The sequence below is a fragment of the Sebastes umbrosus genome, chromosome 9, assembly GCF_015220745.1.
Source record: "Sebastes umbrosus isolate fSebUmb1 chromosome 9, fSebUmb1.pri, whole genome shotgun sequence".
Classification (NCBI taxonomy): domain Eukaryota; kingdom Metazoa; phylum Chordata; class Actinopteri; order Perciformes; family Sebastidae; genus Sebastes; species Sebastes umbrosus.
The window spans coordinates 23422724-23444234 of NC_051277.1; the positions used below are offsets into that span (position 1 = coordinate 23422724).

The following is a 21511-nucleotide window of genomic DNA, read 5'->3' on the forward strand; positions in this document are numbered from 1 at the left end:
AGGTTGTGTATCACTACAAGACAACTGCATTTGAGTTAGACTACAGTTATCTCAATGAGATCAACAAGAGAACAAAACAGAGGGTTAACCAAAAGCTTTAATATAACTTCAAACATGTAAAATATTAACTTTTAAAAATGTAGATATGCATCATGATATAAATGAATCCAAGGGCTATCATAAATAAATATGTGTCATTTGGAATACACTGGCTTTTAAGCTTTAAGAGGAGTATAATATACAATATATCCCCGCATATTCAAGGCGAAGAAGTGAAAATATTTTGAATTCCCAATGCTGGAATCATCCAGAGAATACAGGAAGAGCAGGAGAAACTAACCAAAAACGCTATGATGAATGCAATCTGGTATTCAGGACGATAATCGTGGCCTGATCAATATTCCATTCACTATCAATGACCCCTGCTGAAGGATCTTCCAGATGCTATATCCTTGTTAAAGGACATTTATAAATTCTCATTGTAACTCAAGAAAACCAGTGAAGATCATAAGGCTTCAGCTCCACTTTAGGTCCTTAATCGAGTCTTTTATATATAAGGTGCGTGACTTCATGATACACTCTTGTCCTCTTTTTTTAACACACTCCCAAGTCACTTTGTGCTGCTTCCTCTCAGGAGAGGTGGAACAGGCTGTGGCCGACCTGCGAGGCGTACACGGCCAGATGTGCAGCAGGGAGTATGGGGCTGCAGCCCAGTCCGTAGAGCGCTGCCGATCCAGCCTGCAAGTTAACACTGAAGGGAAAACCCAAGGACGGGAAGCCTGGGTGGAACACAGCTTTGGGCACAAGGCTAGCCGCTATTTTTAGTCTCTCCACCTCGGCCTCCTGAAGCCTCTTGGCTTTAGCTCGTCGGTTTTGGAACCAGATCTTGACCTGGGTCTCGGACAGCGACAGGGAGGAGGAGAACTCGGCCCGCTCGGCGATGGACAGGTACTGCTTCAGACGGAACTTTCTCTCCAGCGCCAGGAGCTGCGTGGTGGTGAAGGGAGTGCGAGGCTTGCGATTGGTCTTGTGCTTCCTCAAGGAGCAGACTGCTGGACTTTGCTGCCCTAGAGGACAGGGGCAAGATGTGAGGCTGGAATTTAGCATTAGAGTTAGATATAGAGCTGCAACGGTTAATCGGTTAATTGTAACAATTAAATTGATCGTCAACTATTTTAATAACCGATTATTCGGTTTGAGTAATTTTTTTTTGAAAAAAAATATTCTCTGATTCCAGCTTCTTAAATGTGATTATTTTTTTTATTTTTTTTATTACTCCTCTGTGCCAGTAAACTGAATATCTTTGAGTTGTGGGTAAAAAAAGACATTTGAAGATGTCATCTTGGGCTTTGGGAAACACTGATTGACATTTTTCACCATTTTCTGACATTTTAAAGACCAAACAACTAATCGATTAATCGAGAAAATAATCGACAGATAAATTAACAATGAAAATAATCATTAGTTGCAGCCCTAGTTAGACATGCTATTTCATTTGTTTAATATCCAAATAACTGATTAAGGAGCTGAAACAATTAGTTGATTATTCAATTAGTTGATTGACAGAAAATTACTTTTGATAATGGATTGATAAATTTATCAAAGAAAAGTCAGAAAACTTCCCCCTTTGCTTTTTCTCAAAACATTTGCTTGATGCTATTTTCCATTTTATGTCTCTGTAAACTGATCATCTTTGGGTTCTGGACACTCACCTCATTAACCTCTAGGGAATTGTGATTTGGCCATTTGTCATTATTTTTTAGAATTTTTAGAGACAAAAATGATTAATTGATTCATTAAAAAAAATGATCTGATTAAAAAAAACTGATTTTCTTTTTAATTATCATCAGTGGCAGCCATAAACAGACAAAAATGTAGAACATTTTATTTGAAATATTCATAAATACTAGAATTTACTATTTTATAAAATTGTTTTATAATATATATATATATATATATATATATATATAATCATTTATAATATTGTTCTAACTTTCATAAATGTATTCCTTTAATGTAAAAAAAAACCTGTATATTGATTTATATTTTTATTAGACTTATGCCTGTCTCTCTTCACTTAATTAATTTATCTAAAGCATGTTAGATTGGATCTTTCCTCAGGTGATTTAAGAAACCAAAAGACGTTAAACGAAGCCATTATTTATCAATATTTAAATGCCTATTTCTAAATCTTTCCCCTGGTTCACTTACGTGTTGGTGTTGACATCTTAATGGGGCTGGATATCCAGGACACAGAGTCGTCTCGTTCCGATGCCTCTGATTTGATAGATACTAATTGTTGCGCCTGTTCATCCTTCAGAGAGTGATTTCCATCTCTCCTGTCGGTCGCATTCAGCGGCCTCCTGTCCGAAATGAGCGCCTCCACGCTGAAAGGCAGACAGGACACCTGCTCAGTGCGCCTCTCCGGTTGGACATCCTCGTCTCTCCAGTCTCCTGAGGAAGGCATGCTTTCTTTTTTTAGGGCCCGGATCGATATCTAATTCCAGTCCAGGAAACACATAACTTCTTGGTCACGGAGTGCAAACATGCAGCGTCCACACACGAGGAGAAAGTCGAGAGTAAGTTGTTAGAAAGTTGACAAAGTTGTGCTGGAAAAACTTTGGGAGGTTCCTGGGAGTTTCTGATGGGAAGACTTGTGATTGGACGGTGTGTGCTTGGACGGGATCCCTTGTGGTGCCACACCCCCCAACTAGACAGCAGGTCAGCTGCACATCAGCCTCGTTTAGCAGTAATTATGCAGGGAGAAAATTGGTTCTTGAGAGGAGCTCAAATCATAATTACTGACAGTAAATGACCGTATTTTATTCACTCTGCAAATTGCAAACGATTCACTGACACTGAAAAGTCCAGGAAAATAGTCCCGCTTGCTGAATTAATGCACAGGAAATTGTTGGATGAGACTGAGGCCTGGTACTTTGTTGGAAAATACCCTTCTAATATACGTAAATCAATCCCCTAGTCTACTCCATCCTGCAATTAGGCTGGTGGATTGGCCCCGGCTGTCTCTTCAAGCATCAGCGGCACTAGGATGAAAAGCATCAGTGTGACATCTGAAGATTTCCACTAAACAAAAGCTGACAGAGCTCCTAATTCAAGCCCCGACTCGCAGGACCCGACGCACCGATTGTGGGAGTAATCACAATGGTGATCAATAAGAAGAAAAGGGTGCTTTTTAAATTTCAAATAGAGAAACCACACACTTGAATGTGAGAGTCAGTTGGGGGGGATGGATTATGGTTTTGGGCAGGCTTTAAAATGACTGTCATTACATTGTTATTATTAACACCTTGTAATTAGGTCTGTGGAATCCGGTTCTTTTAAGCGGGATTTAACGGTAATGACGGAAAATTGCTACCTTCCTGAGGTGTGTGGCGCCCACTGCGATTAGTCCCAGTCTCTGCTCTGTCGGAGGAGACGGAGGCGTCTCGCGCCTGTTTGAAGCTCATACCTGTAGGGCTCCAGAGTATTAGGACACATGATGAGAAGTACAACAGCAGCTCTCGCCCCTCGTGGCCTCTAACCACTCACTGATGAGATGAGAAGACAATGCAGCGTTTTGAAAACCAGCCAAAACGGGCATGGATGTTAACCCTCTGAGACCCTACTGTTATCATGTGAAACTAGAAAACCTAAGGAGTCCAGTGGTACCAACCAAATTTGGGCTAAATTTTGACGAGGAAAAACTGGCATGGCCATTTTCAAAGGGGTCCCTTGACCTCTGACCTCAAGATATGTGACTGAAAATGGGTTCTATGGGTACCCACGAGTCTCCCCTTTTACAGACATACCCACTTTATAAAAATCACATGCAGTTTGGGGCAAAAAACATGCAGTTTTTTGAATGCAGTATAAATGTGTTATTTTTGCCTATTCTAAAATTATGTATTTGAATATTTCTGCATACCGGGGTCCATAAACAGTCTTGGAATTACATAAATTGGGTATCACTGGAAAGCTGAGACTCTTGTGGATCCAATGACCCTAAATATATTCATGTGTGATGATGTTAGTCCCCATAGTAGCCATTTCATTGAAGTGAGAGCATTTTTTGAAACTTGACATCACTGTATAAAATGACCTGTTGTGACCTCTAGGATAATCACAGCCTCATGAAACTTTACCGACACAAACTAAAGACCTAGAGCATTCAGAGGATGGATGGCTTTCCTAGGTAGATTGACAATAAGGGGGTTTCTGAGCAGTTTCCAGAACAGAAGTGCTTGCCATCCAATCGCCGAAAAATGCAATTCTTGCAGAAATCTCCAATTGTCCAAAGTTTTTTATACCAAATCACAGCGTGCTTTTTTTTCTATGGTGTTCCTCAAGGCCTTGGTGTCTTCATGTGGTATTATTAGGAGGGATTATTGATAATTTTTTAGCAATTCTTGAGTGGTAAAAAATGGTTAAATTTAGCACCATATCTGTGTAACAAATGGTATCAACCCAAAAATAGCTGCAACAACTTATGATACATAACAGAGCATGGGGATGACCATCATATACTTCTATTATAATGCTCTAAACCCTTATACACTTTAACAATTTATTTTAATTCATTAATTAATTAATGATTATTTTTTGATTTATGACTAGAACAACTTGACACACAGTGCTGAGCTGCATCTCACATTAATCTTCAGGTTCCCAGCTTTCATATGATGTACACCACTTCTATGTGACATCTACTGTTGACCTGCTATCTCCTCCTACAGACCCTCTGTACCCCCCTAAAAAAAGACAAAAAAACGGGTCTATTGTGGGTCTCAGAGGGTTAAAACTGACACGAACAGCAGAAGGTTTTAATGTCATTCTGACTTAGATTTAGTGTTCAATCAGCCGAGGAAAGACATGCAAAATGTATGTGCTTACTGCACGTTGTGTCCTACAGACTGCTCCCAGTTTCTATCTTTGCTCTCACGTCTGTCTCCTTGTCTACCATAAGAGTCTCTCTTATATACAGATGCCCACACATCCAAAGGCCACCTGTGAGGCGACTGGAGCGTGCTGTCCACGGCTCTGTGATCAGCACTCAGAGAGGCGGCGTGCTCTCTGTAATCAGCAGGATTACAGCAGCATCAGGGGCTCGACTCCCCAGCGCCTCCACATCATTAGTCGCCATATGAAGCAAAGTGCTCGCACTGCGTGAGATCGCTCTCCTGTAAACACATGCAAATCAATCAAGGGGCCTGACATGATCTGTCATTTCAGTGTGCTTCCCATAAGAAAAAAAACAACATTTGTAACTTGCTAATCCTGTACTGTATAAAATGGTTTTGAATCAGTATTTAGCAAAAAACGTATTTTAGAATAGTCTCATTGCGTTTTACCACTCAATACCGTAGGGAAAATGCGACAGAAAAACTAAAATATTGCTTTGCTTGAATGAATGAGTGTAATTCAAACTCCATCTCTCATCAAGTAAAAGCAGTTAAAGCGGGACGTACCCTCCTGTGAAGATAAACACTATGGATCTACGCAGAGAGGAAGGGTGTAATGAGTAAACATCGCTGAGATGACTGGTTGATCCAATTTCTTGTAAAGAGGCAGGTTGAAATGGATGTTAAAGGGGTAGTTGGGGTGTTTTGAAGTGGGTGGTATGAGGTACTTATCCATAGTCAGTGTATTTACCTAGAGTAGATGACGGAGTTACAGCATGGAAGCAAAGCAATGTGGGTTGGGCCGGCTGCAAAATGTATTTTAGCCACCTAAAAGAAAGGCTCACCTAAAATAATCAATATGCTATATTTTGAATATTTTTGCCAGTTTACCTTGCCGTGAGACATCTATACAGTCTATGTTTCCCACGGGTAACTGAAGCCGCTAATTATGCTCTCGCCAAAGCCACCAGACTCCGTTGAAAAAAGACAGTAATTTTACCTCGATGAACACGGAAGTTGCTAGTCTACTGCTTCCTCGATCTATTATTTATTTTAGGACTGTCAGCCGATTAATCCCAACTTAATCACACATCTTTTTATCTGTTCAAAATGTACCTTAAAGGGAGATTTGTCAAGTATTTAATACTCTTATTAACATGGGAGTGGGAAAATATGCATATGTATGTATACATTTATATTGGAAATCTATTAACAACACAAAACAATGACAAATATTGTCCAGAAACCCTCACAGGTACTGCATTTAGCATAAAGAAATATGCTCAAATCATAACATGGCAAACTCAAGCCCAACGGACAACAACAGCTGTCAGTGTGCTGAATTGACTATGACTTAACAAAAACTGCGTGTGATTATCATAAAGTGGGCATGTCTGTAAAGAGGAGACTCGTGGGTACCCACAGAACCCATTTTCGTTCACATATCTTGAGGTCAGAGGTCAAGGGACAGGGGACAAAATGGCCAGGCCAGTTTTTCCTCACCAAAATTTACCGTAGGTTTGGAGCGTAATTTATCCTCCTTTGTGACGAGCTAGTATGACATGTTTGGTACCAATGGATTCCTTAGGTTTTCTAGTTTCATATGAAATTTAGCGTAAGTTTGGAGCGTTATTTAGCCTCCTCCTGATGTTAGTATCTTCACTCTACCTTTAAAACTGAGCCCGCTACAACCTAAAAAATCGCAAGTTGCGTTAATAAGTTAACGAAATTAGTGGCGTTACAACAAATTTGCTTTAGCGCGTTAACTTTGACAGCCCTACTTTCTTTGTGAAATTGTGTGACTTTGGTTACTGTAGTTTCAGATTACACAATAACACAAACTAACCAACCAATCGAGGCAACGGTAGACCAGCAACCCAACCCCGTGTTCTGCGAGGTAAAATTGCAGTTTTTTTTTCAATGGAGTCAGGTTGTTTTGGCGAGAGCATAGATGGATACAACGGCTTCAATTCCCATTGAAAACATCTGTCTCACGGCAAGGTAAGCCGGCAAAAATATTCTAAATATAGCGTACACTTAAACTGATATTGATTTTTTTCAGGTGGGCCTTTCTTTTAGGTGGCTTGGTGTCGGCCCCGTCCACAGCAGTATTGCTTTGGTTCTGTGCGGTAACTCCTGTCTGCTTCTCCAAACTGGAGGCGTGCCGACCGTCATCTACTGTAGGTAATACACAGACTATGGATAAGTATCTCATACAACCCCACTTCAAACTATCACACAAATCCCTTTAACAGAAGCAGTTATATCAGTAGTTTAAATAGTACTGTAAAACTAGCAGTAGTAGGTGAATACTGTAGTTAAAGTTACAGTATACGTATATAGTAGCAGCAGAAGCAGGGTTAGTAGTACCAATAATAGCAGTAGGAGTAGTACTGTAGTTTAAATTTGCAGCATGGAGGTACATTAGGGTGGGGACATCCTCCGCTCGCATTGATCGCCCTCAAACACCAATCACCAGTCTTCTGCCTCGCTTCACCTGCATTGGTTCTGCTAGCAACAGTGTTCACATGTAAACACACACATGGCTCAAATGTCTACAATTTTCAACTGTAAAATTTTTGTTATAGTGAACATCAACACTAGTTGTTTTTTTTTACGAGAATCCACACATACACCTGAGAGGCTAAATCGGGGAAAAAAAGCTTATTTAGATACCCTTTATCTATTCTCTATTATCTTTACAGGATGCAGACAATTATAAAACAGGAGTCATGTGCTGAATACAAAATACTTGGTGTCTTACAAATGAAATATGGTCATTTATCCTTCCACACAATTTTACCAAGTGAGGTAGGCGTCTACTTTCGCCATGTTCCCAGGACGTGCTTCATCATGTTCAAAGCTGAGTTAAACACAATAACTACTGCTACACACAGCAGCCCACAGACTTTTTTGCTGTAGCCATCACAGGCCAATCAAGACTGAATCAATATTTCATCTGAAGACAGTCAAAATAAACGACCCATAAAAAAAGAAAGGCACAACCACGGACGACCAATGTTTAATGTCTTTATAAGTATAGGATAGGAAGAATTACAGCTAAAAGTAAAATGAGCTCTTAAGATGTTTATTTGTGCTGCATTTTGGCCTGCATGCATTCAGATGAGTCCTGTGTTATAACACTGACACCCACCACTCCCAGAACTGTTTATTTCCTGATGCATGGTGGGTAGAGTGTACTTTCTTCAACTGCAGGCAACTTTGTTCTACATATCAATGTATGGAACTGTACCTCTCCACTTTGCAACACATTTCTAACATCCTAACAGTTAAAAGCCCAACGAAGACGAAGACTAGCATCACCAGTTGTGCCTCCTGAAACTGATTTAGATTAAGGTTTAATCAATGTTAAAATTTGAAGTGTGACAACGATCCATGGTGATTAGGCTTTTCCGGACACTGCCATACAAACGCAAATGGAGCTACATACAGCAATTAAACAGAGGTAACAAAATCATTTTCAAGTCATTGCTAGTTTCAGACCGACGCAGTTGTCATTTTCACACCTTGCACCCACACTGTGAAAGTAGTAAATGTACTTGCGCCCATCTGTGCACCCACTGACCCACGTCATTGGTCTTAAAATGACGTGTGGTCAGGTGTTTTGTTGGCGCATTGCTATCTTGAGGCAGCAAAAAGCGATTGCGCCATCGACAAAAACCTGGTCTAAAGTCTGACGCAGCATTTTCCTGCTGTTTAAAGAGTGCATTATTCAGATAGTAAGATGCGTCTACAAAGGCAGGTTCACAATACGCACACACTGCTTGTTACACACACAGGGAAGCGTAGCAGCGCTCCTCCTCCTCAGTTAAACACAGTGTCGGCGCTAGAACAATGTTTATATTTATGTAAAGGAAAACACAAAATTCAGGTGGCAGATGACAATTCAGAATATAATAGAATATAATGAAGGGGTGCCCTGATGGTTCAGTTGGTAGAGCGGGCGCCCATGTAACAAGGCTGAGTCCTAACCGCGGCGGCAAGGGTTCGAATCCGACCTGTGGCCATTTCCGCATGTCGCCCCATCTCTCTCTTTTCCCCTTTCTAGACTATCCACTGTCCTGTCAATAAAGGCTTGAAATGCCAAAAAAGAATAAATAAATAAAAAAGAATATGATGAAGGAAGGCTCTCAGGCATTCTGTATTGCTCAACCTGCAGCGGGCTCTCAGCGCTCCTCCTGGTCACGCACACGCCTTTGTGGCATCTCCTCTCGTAGAGTGTAGTCGTAGGCTATTTCAAAGTTTGCGGGCCCTCTCCCCCTAAACGGTGGCGTTTTGAGGCCGATGGATCTGCGCGTTACGCAGGACTCAACTCAGCAGGTCTGAGCCCCCCATAGGTTGCATCGGAAAGTAATGCAGTTTTCATTATGTATCAATACATGTTTATCATATTTAGCCTAGTGCTTATTATCATATAATGAGGACCATATACAACTGCTCGCGCACATTAAGTTTGGAGCAGATCCATTTCCTCAGCAGAAAACAGTATGCTTCTCCAACTTGCCGAATCCGCCAAATGCACCTGGCGCAGGCGCATCTGGATTTTGAAGTGAATGGGAGATGACACTCTGGTTTACTTCCTGTTACGCCCAAAACACGGCTATTATTAATTAAGAGATTAATACAACCCCTTTGCCCCGTGTGCCTTACTTTGTCCCCAGATTATGCACGTTTAACTAGCAAAAGTGGAGGCGGACACGCCCTAAATGCAATTGCGCCATGCCCTTTAGACCATGCGCTATAGATCGTATAAATAGGGCCCTAGGTCTTTAATTTATTTTAATGCAACTCGCGAGGACAAAGGGGAAACCAGCTTCAATCTGAGAGAGTAATTATCTCCTGGGATGCTGAAAGCGGTCAGATGTGTTTTCTCATTATTGCTTCTTCAGGCCCCTCAGTCAGTGCAATCATTACTTCATGGTTAGTTGATGGATCTTTCAGTGCTTCATTGTGTTTCCACACAGTTGTTGTTTGAAGCAAGTCAGCTCATTATATTAAAATGGCAAAAACAAATTAAACTAATCTGACTGATGACAGCATTGCAGCTACGGTAAATCCCCATCTCACCGCAACAAATTACAGTTATGCAAATGCGCATGTGATACAGTGTCTCCGAGTCTGGCAGAGAATCAAACTTTTTTACTCTGACCTACATTTACTGTAAAAAGCTTACAACAAAAAATTATTCAGTGATAAGATCTCACAAATTCAGGACGTCATTCAGAAGGTCTTCCTGGAAATGAGCTGTGGCTTCACTAAGTCACACTCGTCAGTGCATCTACAGAACTTATTCACAGTTGAGAAGTTCACAAGTGACAGAAATATTTCACACACGACTACACTAAGTAAGTGTGCTGCTGTATGGTTATTAAGCACTGCATATTATAAGCAATGAGGAAGTAACAGCAACTTCATGTCACTGAACTCTTTCTCTTCCATATGCAAATATGTAGCCATTAGTACTGCATGAGTTAGTTTATGGGTATATATTGCTTAAGTGCAATCCAACTTTAAATGAATGAACATTGTTAGCCATGCAAAGAATAAATGTGCTACAACATGGAGACAGAAAGTAAAGTACATAAAGTAAACTACACCCTTAGTTTGCTTTACACTTGAAAAACACTTTATATTACGTCTCCAAACCCCTGTACACACAAACACAAGCACCATCTGCAGAGTGAGAGTGGATCCTCCAGGCCGAGTGATTACACTGTGGTGTGGCTACAACCAGGTGATCCACAGGTAAAATATGACCTTTCTAAATCTATCTCATTCTCATTTGTCATGGCCTCCGGAGATGATTTTACAAATGACAAAGTATTCACAGTTACTACACATTAAAATATCAATCCAATGATGACTACAAAGGGGAATTTGCCTTGTACCCTGATAAGAAAAACATTATCTATAATCTATTGACTAAGACTATATTTTAATATGTTAACAGAGTATTAAAATATAGGCCTCTGTTACTGTGTTTCATCTTAACATTTTTCTTAAATATGTCTTTGTATAAAACTGTTATTTTCACTTTATATTCTATAGTAAAGATGAATCTAGCGATTGAAAATAATTGGCAAAAATATAAATTAAATTAAAGGCTGTTTCAAAGGTAATGGGTAAAGGGTAAATCTGGCAAATTCTAAATGTATTAAATGGATAATTTGGGTGTTTTTGAAGTGGGGTTGTATGAGGTACTTATCCATAGTCAGTGTATTACTTACAGTAGATGACGGTCGACGCGCCCCCAGTTTGGAAAAACAGACAGGAGTACCGAGACGGCAGGAAAGTAATGTACTGCTGTGGACGGGGGCGGCAGCAAAAGCAGTATAGATAAGTTTCACTTTCAGGTCAGTTCCCCATTTGAAAATATTCTAAATATAGCATACACTTAAACTGATATTGATTTTTTTAGGTGGGCCTTTTTTTAGGTGGCTAAAATACATTTTGCTGCCGGCCCCGTCCACAGCAGTACATTGCTTTGCTTCCGTGCCGGTACTCCTGTCTGGTTCTCCAAACTGGGGGCATGTCGACCGTCATCTACTGTAAGTAATACACTGGATAAGTACCTCATACAACCCCGCTTCAAATACACCCAAACTATCCCTTTATCTCAATCTGAAGTGAGTACAGTATACAGTAGATGATTGCTATTCAAAGGAAGAGCAGTCAATTAAGTCAAGCAGCAAATTAACCTATGTATTTATATAGAAAACATCACCTATCAATTACACCTAATCAACTACATAAACACATTTGAGAAAAGATCAATGAAAGAATGAATCACTTCTTTTTCATTTTGTAATCCATCATCGTGGAGGACAGCCTGGCCTGTTAATGTGTTTTCTGTTTCTCTGCAGATGCCACCAGAACTAAAAGAGTCACATTAAAGTGTTTGCTGTTGGCTTACAAAGGGATGCTGCCTGTTGACTCTATTAAGGCTGATGAAACTCTGTGACAGCACTTGTTTTCCTGCAAATCTCAACACCCTGTACTCTGTCTGGCAGCGACAATAATGAAATGCTCTTAAGCAGCTGGTATCTTTATAAAACATACTGTGTGAGGCACCATAATCGCATTGTGGGTTAACAAAATGTCGAGGAGATAATTTGTCTTTATATTTCTTTAATTCTTTCAGGGGTGAGAAGAAGGGAAATGATAATATGCTGTCAAGCTGCATACTTTTAAAAAGGTATGTGGTTGCTTCTCCTTACTTGTTGGAGTAGAGTGGACATCAGAATAGGCAAATAAATTGGGAACTTGAAACAAAAATCTAATGTTGAATCAGTTTTCTGTATTGGCCATGTTAAGACTTTTTCTCACAGCCTAACAGCTCTTGGGATTTTGACAGATTAGATTGCAAAACTCTTTTTTCCTTTAAAGCCACTCTAATCGATATTTTTAGCCATGCTCTGCACGCATTGCTCTATGGATGGCAACTTCAGTCTGTCAGCCGCTCTACTACTTTGGTCCAGACTGAAATATATCAACAACTATTGAATAGATTGTTGTTAAATTTGGAACAAACATTCACGTTCCCCAGATGACTTTGGTGAGCTTTTCCTCTAGTGCCACCTGGCTCTTCTTTGCTTCTTTGGTGCTCTGACAATGTTCCCCAACTCTGAGGAGTGTTTTTTTCCAGCAGGACAATGCTCCATGCCACACAGCCAGGTCACTGAAGGTGTGGATGAAGGACCCCCAGATCAGGACCCTGTCATGGTCAATCCAATCTCCAGACCTGAATCCCATTGAAAACCTCTGGAATGTGATCAAGAGGAAGATGGATGGTCACAAGACCTCAAACAAAGCCGAGCTGCTTGAATTTTTGCGCCAGGAGTGGCATAAAGTCACCCAAAAGCAATGTGAAAGACTGGTGGAGAGCATGCCAAGACGCATGAAAGCTGTGATTGTAAATGAAGGTTATTCCACCAAATATTGATTTCTGAATTCTTCCTAAGTTAAAACATTAGTATTTTGTTGTTTAAAAATTAATATGAACTTTTTTTCTTTGCATTATTTGAGATCTGAAAAAACTGCATCTTTTTTGTTATTTTGACCAGTTGTCATTTTCTGCAAATAAATGCTCTAAATGACAATATTTTTATTTGAAATTTGGGAGAAATGTTGTCAGTAGTTTATAGAATAAAACAAAAAAAATAATTTTACTCAAACACATACCAATAAATAGTAAAACCAGAGAAACTGATCATTTTGAAGTGGTCTCTTAATTTTTTCCAGAGCTGTATATGCCAGAGTCTGCAATGTAACAACACAGCTCTCAAATCTGCTGACATTACTAGTTTCTGTTTCTCACATTGAGCTTCAGACAGTCAGGATGTGGCACAGTAGGTGTTAAAACATAATGATTCATCCATCATTCTCAGAAGCAGAAGTAGCACCATACTGCTATCCGGGATGCCAGCATTTGAATAAACCCATCACGCACTCCAACCTCAGAAAACGGCTTACAATCCAAATAGAGGCTTTGAATTTTAGAGCTGCAACAACAGAAGGTGACTTTATATGAACATGAATTCACAGCTAGGCCCAAACAATACTTAATACGCAACATACTTTATTGCTTTACATTACATTTAACAGCTCAGTCTCTTTTACGGGGCTCCTCTCCACCCCTGTTTCTGCTGACTACATTGTTTTCTGAACAGGTCCTGTATAACTAAACCAGCTTGTTTCAAACTGCACAACATCCTGTGGCCTCTGTCCATGTAAACAATGCAGCAAACCGCCAGTCAACAGGCTTGGCAGTGTGGTCTGGAGGTACAGCTGCCACAGTCTGCCAGTCTCCATGCAGACCGCAGCTCTGATTAAAAGGCCTGTTTAACTGCTAATCACCTCCCCGTCAGCCATTTATCCTCAATGCTGTAAAAACACTCAATAAATCGCCTGTTTACTGATTCAAAACCACCAGCTCGGTTTGCTGCAGAGGACACCAGTCACCAGCCTGTGACCGTCAGGATTCGGTACAGAGGGTGTATTCACACCTAGCTCACATGGACCAGTTGTATCAAAACCTGGAGTGTTTAACCCCCAGGTTTGGTTTGTTTGGGCATAAGTGAACACAGGTTCTGCTTTGCAGGTTTTGCTGCAGAAACTTTTAGCAATGTACGAATTTTCATCAAACTTGTTTTAAATGATAGGCAGCAGGTGCAGGTAAAACATCTAACAACCGGGGCAAAGCGATCTGGGGGCGTAGAGTCATGACGCAATTATCACAGGTAGCTCAAACAGACGGCAGCAGGAATGTTTTCGGATACATTGGAGGAGAACGATGGACGATTTGAAGTATGATTTGAATAACATGGATATGTGGCAAGACTTTGAGGTGCGGCCGTCCATGGTGATTAATTTAGCAACCGGGGCAGTGAAGGACCATTGCGAAGTGTAACGTTATACGAACATAACAAGGCTGCTGAATGAGAGAGCCATCCACCATACACAGAAACAGAAACAAACCCGACCACCTAAAGGTACGCCAGCTGTGAGCGCATCTGTTTTTTTCTTTTAATCTTCCAAATAAACCGGCAAAATGATCTGTCGCCTGTTCCATCTGTTATAAAGTACCAAACCCAGTCCTAGTTCATTACATTATCACGCAATTAGCAAACTTCATGCAATATAAACTATTTTTATTTCACTTTGTTACCCTCTCTGTAATCCTCAAGACATAGACAATGTAAACCCCCCCACCCATTTCCAGCACCTGAGCTAATTGGTATGCATTGCTCCCGGGTTGTGACCCTGGTTGCATCTGAATTGTCATGACCAGGGATTAACCCGTGTTGACTGGCTTGGTTTGAATTGACAAAAGGAGGGTTGAACATGGGTCAGGTAACCCTTGGTCATTGGTGTGAAAGAGGTATATTAGGGGTGACCCCGAATATTCGACGATTTGATCTAAGGAGTCTTATTCGACTGCCAATCTGACAGTCGAATCGTCGCAGTGACGGGAAAATGTGGTTATGAAACAAAAGATCATTCATAAATAACAACAACATAAGGCTACAGTTTCAAATAAAAAAATAGGCCTACATGTATTAATCAGAGCACTCACATACTGTAAGAATGAAGCACTATCAGTGTGCTAAATATATTTTGAATTTATGAATGATTCTCTAAAATCAGCTGGGGGAGGCGCGAAGAAACAGCTGTTTGCGGCTTGTCTCGTTCTCTCTCTCGCTCTCTCGTTGACTGTCCCGAAAGTTCTATTTACAACCACAAAAAGAAAGCAGGCTATGAAACTGCGTTAGTGTCAATGAGCAAAAAAGCAACAACATGATTCTATACTATAGGCAAGACTTGACCGATCAGATTCGACTATGTAAAATCTTACTCGGGGACACCCCTGTTATCTATATGATAATCCTATAAACAGAAACGCTACAACACATTAAAATGTGTTGAAAATATTCACAGCTGTTGTAAATATGTTTCCTTCACTAAAGTAAGACTGCACTGGTGTATATTAATGCACATACTGTACTTGCAGACACAACGCTTTAGTTCACACACTTCAGTGAGAACTCTGATGAGGCTGCCATGTTGTGTTCAGGGCAGAAAAGGGTAAAACAACTGGCCTCTAAACACGGAGGCAATGAGGCTCATCAATCAAAACATTAACAAACTGCAGAACAATTTAAAGTAAATTATCCATGGTTTAACAGCAATTATTTTACTGTTTAAATAATCACAGCCATATGGTGCTCTAAGGTTAATTTAGTGGTAATATAAATTCTGATAGAAGGAGTAAACCTTTGGTGACACATTCATCGCTGAAACCTTTGGTGAACAAGTTCAGGTCAATAAGTATATTTAATATTATTCACCACTATTTGTTTACTGATGAAAAATGCCATAACTGATTAAACAGTGACAATAAAGTCAGCTGACTTTATTGAAATAAAAAATCCTATATTTACCAAAATAACAGATGATTTTGAAACCGTCTTTGGAAATCATTTGCGTGATTCTATTTTATAATTTGTACAGTAACAGCAGCTGACAATGTAGCAGCTTTTGTAACCACACGAGCGGCCAAATAAGCTTTTAGGACAATCTACACTCAACTAATTAGTCTTTGAAGCACAATACAAGCTACTATTTGAAGTGTAAAACGTAACAAATGTTTTTAAAGTGCTGTGTCATTCTGGTTGAACTTTTTCACGGTAGTACCTACTAGGGCTGCATCATTTTTTGACTGTACTAAGACACATCATTAATACATTGAGGATGTTGCACCATGTTTCCTGTTACTCTAAAATTGGCTGGTGAAATTTCTGTGAGCGGGTTGTAAAAAGGAAACTCCAATATGAGAGTATCTAGAGTTGTGTGACCAATAAGTTACTGAAAACTGAACTACCACAGCCGACATTGATATTAGAGGAGGTGGTGCCCTCTGGTGGATAATTAAGAGAATTTTCTGAGATAATAAAATGCCAAAAATTGCATTTTTTTAGCAGATGAAATTTACATAATTAATTTGATTAATATCTTAGCTAAATATTATATCCATTAATGATACGGTTTAATGACTACCCTCCTTTTAAAATGGTACGGATTTTAAAACTATTAGATTATTTAGACATTTCAAATTTATTCCAACTGTTTAACAGATTGTTTTTTTCTTTCTCTTTTTATTCATCTTCTGTTCCTTTCCTTACATTCTATTTGTTAAAAAATATTACAGTATGTACACAATACAATATACTGCTCTGAAACAGTCTCAGCCTACAATGAGAAGTAAAAACTTTACAAAGGCAGCATGTACTGCAGCGTCACTATACTGAACTGCATTAACTAAGTATGTATCTAACTCATGTATAACAGCTGAAAATCTTAATTTGCCTATATCATGAAACTGTAAAATTCCAGACTAATTTAAATAAACATTTTAGCACGCCAATTCGAATATGGACTCTTTTAATAAAACAACACTGTTAACTGAACATTGTGTAAAAACTGTTCTCTTTGGCAAATACATTGTTATGTAGATTGCTGTATGGTCTCACAGCACATTACCAATGAGCATATACAGTATACAGTATATATATATACTGTAAATAGCCTATAAATATATTTGAACCACCAAATTGTGCCTTGTTGTAACATTGGTTTTCAACATCCCATGCTTAAGGAACTAAATGCATCCACTACTGAGAACTCTGATGTGGAGAAATACTGATGATGTCTTTTAGATAAAATAAGGTAAGGCAAGACCTGCTATGGTTGTGGGCCATTTCAGTCAGTCAGTGCAGCCTCAGTTGGCCTGGCTGATGGCAACCAGTCTCTGTCTGATAAGCTGGTTCTCCTCCAGCATCCTGGAGATGGTCCTAAGAACGGCATGCATGGCCTATCCGGGACAGGGGACACATTCAGGGAGTAATAAAAGATCTTGGTAGTCCGGTTTATGGGTACAGAGGATACGATGTACATGTGTGTCTGTATGGTGGATAAGAGGAGCAGATTCTGTGGTTTTATCAATAGGACTTTTTGACTTTTTCACTTTGACTTGTACTGGCTAGTGTTAAATTGAATCAATATTTACATAGTTATGTGTTATCTACATAAATATTTTTGAATAAATAAATACATATCACATACATTATGTATGCCATCCATCAAAGGCAATGAGTGGGCTCTAGATTAGGGATGCACTGATACCAATACTGGATCGGATATTGGGCCGATACTGTCTCAAATAGCTGGATCGGATATCGGTTACAATGGGGCCGATCTATTCAATTAAATTCTGTGTTTATATACTATATACATTATGAATTGTAATTTTAATTCCCGTTAATTTTGAAGATTCTTTACCAAGTTGTTGGTGTACAACTTATTATTTTAATAATAACTAAAAATTCACTAAATTTATATCTATGTATTTATTGGTCACATTTTGTTTTATAGAGTTAGGAAAGCAATGTTTAAGTCAGGCCTGATGTTGCTTTACACATAAAAGAATAATCCCAGTCACTTCCACACAGTGAGGCATACAGCTTATTAATTAAACACTGGTATCGGATCGGTACTCTGTATCAGCTGATACCCAAAGACTAGGTATCATTATCACTATCGGGACTGAAAAAGTTGGATCGGTGCATCCCTACTCTAGATATTTTCAACCACGACTGGTGGTTAAACTTAAAGCGATTGTGGCACACATTGTTAATGTTTACCTCTAAGATTCTATAATATACAGTAGAGCTGAAGATATACAGTGAGCGTCCGCAATAATGCTGATGTTTATCTTGGTGAGTGGGACACACAGCCCACCCTTCTGCTTTTTGTCATCTATACACTTATAATCTCCAGTGCCATGGCAAAAGCTCAACTGGAAACTGGTCATCTTAAAATTAAGTTACATAGTTGGCCTAATAGAGTTATGGAATCGACATGTTACCATGTTTTGATATTTTGTTTGTCATTAAATTGAACCCAATAACATTGCAAGTTCAACATAATTGACCTACAAAATGTTTTTCCTTTGTTCTATGTCTTCTCCCGTTACTATTCGTCATTGCACATCATGTATACAGTTTTCATAGGGCCTACCTTTTCCTTCTCGTTCATTGCTGTGCTGGTGGGTCTTTGGGAGAAGAAGAAAACATCTCGGCCAACAGAGTCAGAATCAGTGCCAGCACCTGACAACAACAGTATAAATGTGGATATGAGGCTTCGGCTGACAGTTTAGTCCACCCACAATATACAGTACTAGTTCATAGCTTATTTAAGCTTCGCCAATTAAAATAAAGCAGGTCTGTGTTTGATATTTTATTATCTAGCTAGCTACACTCTTGATTGAGATCATTTAAATCAGAGTCATCCAGTTTTAAGATTCTGACCTTTGGATGGCAATCTGAAATGTTTTTTGTGATAATTAAGTAAAACATCTGTGTGGTTACAGATGTTTGGGTGTGCTCTGGGGTGGGGTGGACACAATAACAGTTTAATGAAAACAATTTAATACAATCCAGTGCACAACACCACAAACAAAACAGGCATTCAGGTGAATCAAAACTTCTGACAAAATCTAAACCAAAAAAACTTGAATATTATAATATACTGTTCTACAAAAGTAGTTTGCTGTAGGAATACTGTACTGGATTGCAGTGGTCCTTAGCCTTTTAAGCCCTTTATAATGAATACATATCTACTTGTGACCTCACATCAGTTAGTGACATCTGTGTTTACATCAGTTATGAACAGTCAATTTACCAAAGTGGGATTTTTCATTTGAATTTGTTTTATCTGGCTGAGTTTTAGTGGCCTACAGATAAGTTTTTGTGTTTATTTATTTTTAAAGGGACCATGCACATTGATCAACACCGCCATGAATGTGAGTGTTAGATAAAAGACTAATTGTAACCCCACATTTTTCTTGATAACCTAGGCATTACGGTAAGGGCGTGTAGATCTTCAAAATAAAAGCACCGTTCTAATGAACGTGATGGGCCTTCAAAATAAAAGCACCGTTCTGATGAACGTGATAGGCCTTCAAAATAAAAGCACCGTTATGATGAACGTGATGGGCCTTCAAAATAAAAGCACCGTTATGATGAACGTGATGGGCCTTCAAAATAAAAGCACCGTTATGATGAACGTGATAGGCCTTCAAAATAAAAGCACCGTTCTGATGAACGTGATAGGCCTTCAAAATAAAAGCACCGTTATGATGAACGTGATGGGCCTTCAAAATAAAAGCACCGTTCTGATGAACGTGATGGGCCTTCAAAATAAAAGCACCGTTCTGATGAACGTGATGGGCCTTCAAAATAAAAGCACCGTTATGATGAACGTGATGGGCCTTCAAAATAAAACCACCGTTATGATGAACGTGATGGGCCTTCAAAATAAAACCACCGTTCTGATGAACGTGATGGGCCTTCAAAATAAAACCACCGTTATGATGAACGTGATGGGCCTTCAAAATAAAACCACCGTTATGATGAACGTGATGGGCCTTCAAAATAAAACCACCGTTATGATGAACGTGATGGGCCTTCAAAATAAAAGCACCGTTCTGATGAACGTGATGGGCCTTCAAAATAAAAGCACCGTTATGATGAACGTGATGGGCCTTCAAAATAAAAGCACCGTTCTGATGAACGTGATGGGCCTTCAAAATAAAACCACCGTTATGATGAACGTGATGGGCCTTCAAAATAAAACCACCGTTATGATGAACGTGATGGGCCTTCAAAATAAAACCACCGTTATGATGAACGTGATGGGCCTTCAAAATAAAAGCACCGTTATGATGAACGTGATGGGCCTTCAAAATAAAAGCACCGTTATGATGAACGTGATGGGCCTTCAAAATAAAAGCACCGTTCTGATGAACGTGATGGGCCTTCAAAATAAAAGCACCGTTATGATGAACGTGATAGGCCATTCAGATTCATTCAAGAGGTCAGTCAGTCTGTCAATAATAAATAAATGAATGAATGAATAATTAAACAAAGTAATAAATAAGTAAAAGAAATAGATGAATGAAACAAAAATGAATACATATGAAGTGAATGATAATTCAAAAGAAAAACTTCCTCCAAAATGTAGTTCAGAGAATAATGTTATTCCAGTTGTGTAAATACTCAAACTTAATATTAAAGAATACATGTCCAAAGAGTGATCTGCCTAGCGTTACAGCTAACCTAGCTAGTTAACTTGAGCTGACCTGTGTTAGCTAGCATCAAAAGCAACATGAGCCGTTACCTCCTGGTCTCTCGGTTGTCTTAGCAACGGTCTCTACCGTCGCTCTGCTCGGTGTTGTGTCCTCCTCTGTTGTCCCCTTCTTGGACAAAGTGCTGTTGTGTTTTTGTAATTTGACTTTTAAAAGGAACCGGGTCTTTTTATCAGCCCGCTGGTTCCCGCTCTGGTCCCTCTGTGTGGTCCGGGTCCTGGTCTGGTCTGGTTCTGGTTCATCTCTTTGACTCTGACTAGAGCTCAGTTGAGAGCTGAACCGGGGCACATACACGCTCCTGACTGGAGGCATCTTTACCCTCTGAGGTCTAGATGTTATTATAGAGAGCAGCAGAAGTCACGTTTAATGGTCTGCTATGTTAATGCTGCTGCTGCTGTCAGCCAGCAGGGGGCGGTCATCCGGGTACTGTGGCTTCCAACCTGCAGCTCGAGTCTCTGTATATACAGTATATGTATAGTATATATATTTTTAATATCTTTTAATCATGACTTTTTATAGTGCTTTCTGTATTGTAATGTATTATATGTAATGTGTTATTGTTGTTTTTTCCCTTTTTCTTATCTGGATCTTGAGTCTGCAATAAAGTTTGAATTGAAATTGAATTGAATCTGTGAGTCCAAATCTAAATATCTGTAAATTAAATAATTCTTTACTTGTGTAAATTTTACCCCATACACCAAATCTGAAATCTTAGTCTATCTTCCTATTTTTTTCTGTAAAGAATAATGCAAATTTGTGGATATTTGATTTTGGGTATAAGAATAATGTATGCATGGTGGGATGCTGTGTATTGCATATATGTATATATGTCTATATATACGTATATACATGTATATGTGGTATGCAATGTGCGCATGTAGTGCAATGT

General features: G+C 39.4%; 1 protein-coding gene across 2 annotated transcripts; it reads right to left on the minus strand.

Moving 5' to 3' along the window:
- Window positions 1-79: 79 nt before the first annotated feature.
- LOC119494752 (homeobox protein MSX-2-like) lies at window positions 80-21029 on the minus strand. Of its 2 annotated transcripts, XM_037780874.1 has the most exons (5): window positions 20655-21029; window positions 18495-18583; window positions 3377-3469; window positions 2212-2454; window positions 80-1067 (listed from the first exon to the last, which is right to left on the minus strand). In XM_037780874.1, exons 3-5 carry the CDS (start codon window positions 3465-3467, stop codon window positions 631-633), a joined length of 771 nt encoding a protein of 256 aa, XP_037636802.1. In that variant the 5' UTR covers window positions 3468-3469; window positions 18495-18583; window positions 20655-21029; the 3' UTR covers window positions 80-630. The 2 variants fall into 2 exon arrangements, with proteins under 2 accessions (XP_037636802.1, XP_037636803.1); XM_037780875.1 differs by lacking the exon at window positions 3377-3469 and having other exon boundaries at window positions 2212-2523.
- Window positions 21030-21511: the final 482 nt, after the last annotated feature.

What these genes read in the sequence shown, in the direction of transcription:
- LOC119494752 (XM_037780874.1), bottom strand. Translation starts at nt 3,467, where the DNA reads ATGAGCTTCAAACAGGCGCGAGACGCCTCCGTCTCCTCCGACAGAGCA. An exon ending in GCGCCACACACCTCAGGAAG is followed by an intron (nt 2,455 to 3,376) that starts GTAGCAATTTTC and finishes TGCCTTCCTCAG; the next exon opens with GAGACTGGAGAGACGAGGAT. An exon ending in TAAGATGTCAACACCAACAC is followed by an intron (nt 1,068 to 2,211) that starts GTAAGTGAACCA and finishes CCTGTCCTCTAG; the next exon opens with GGCAGCAAAGTCCAGCAGTC.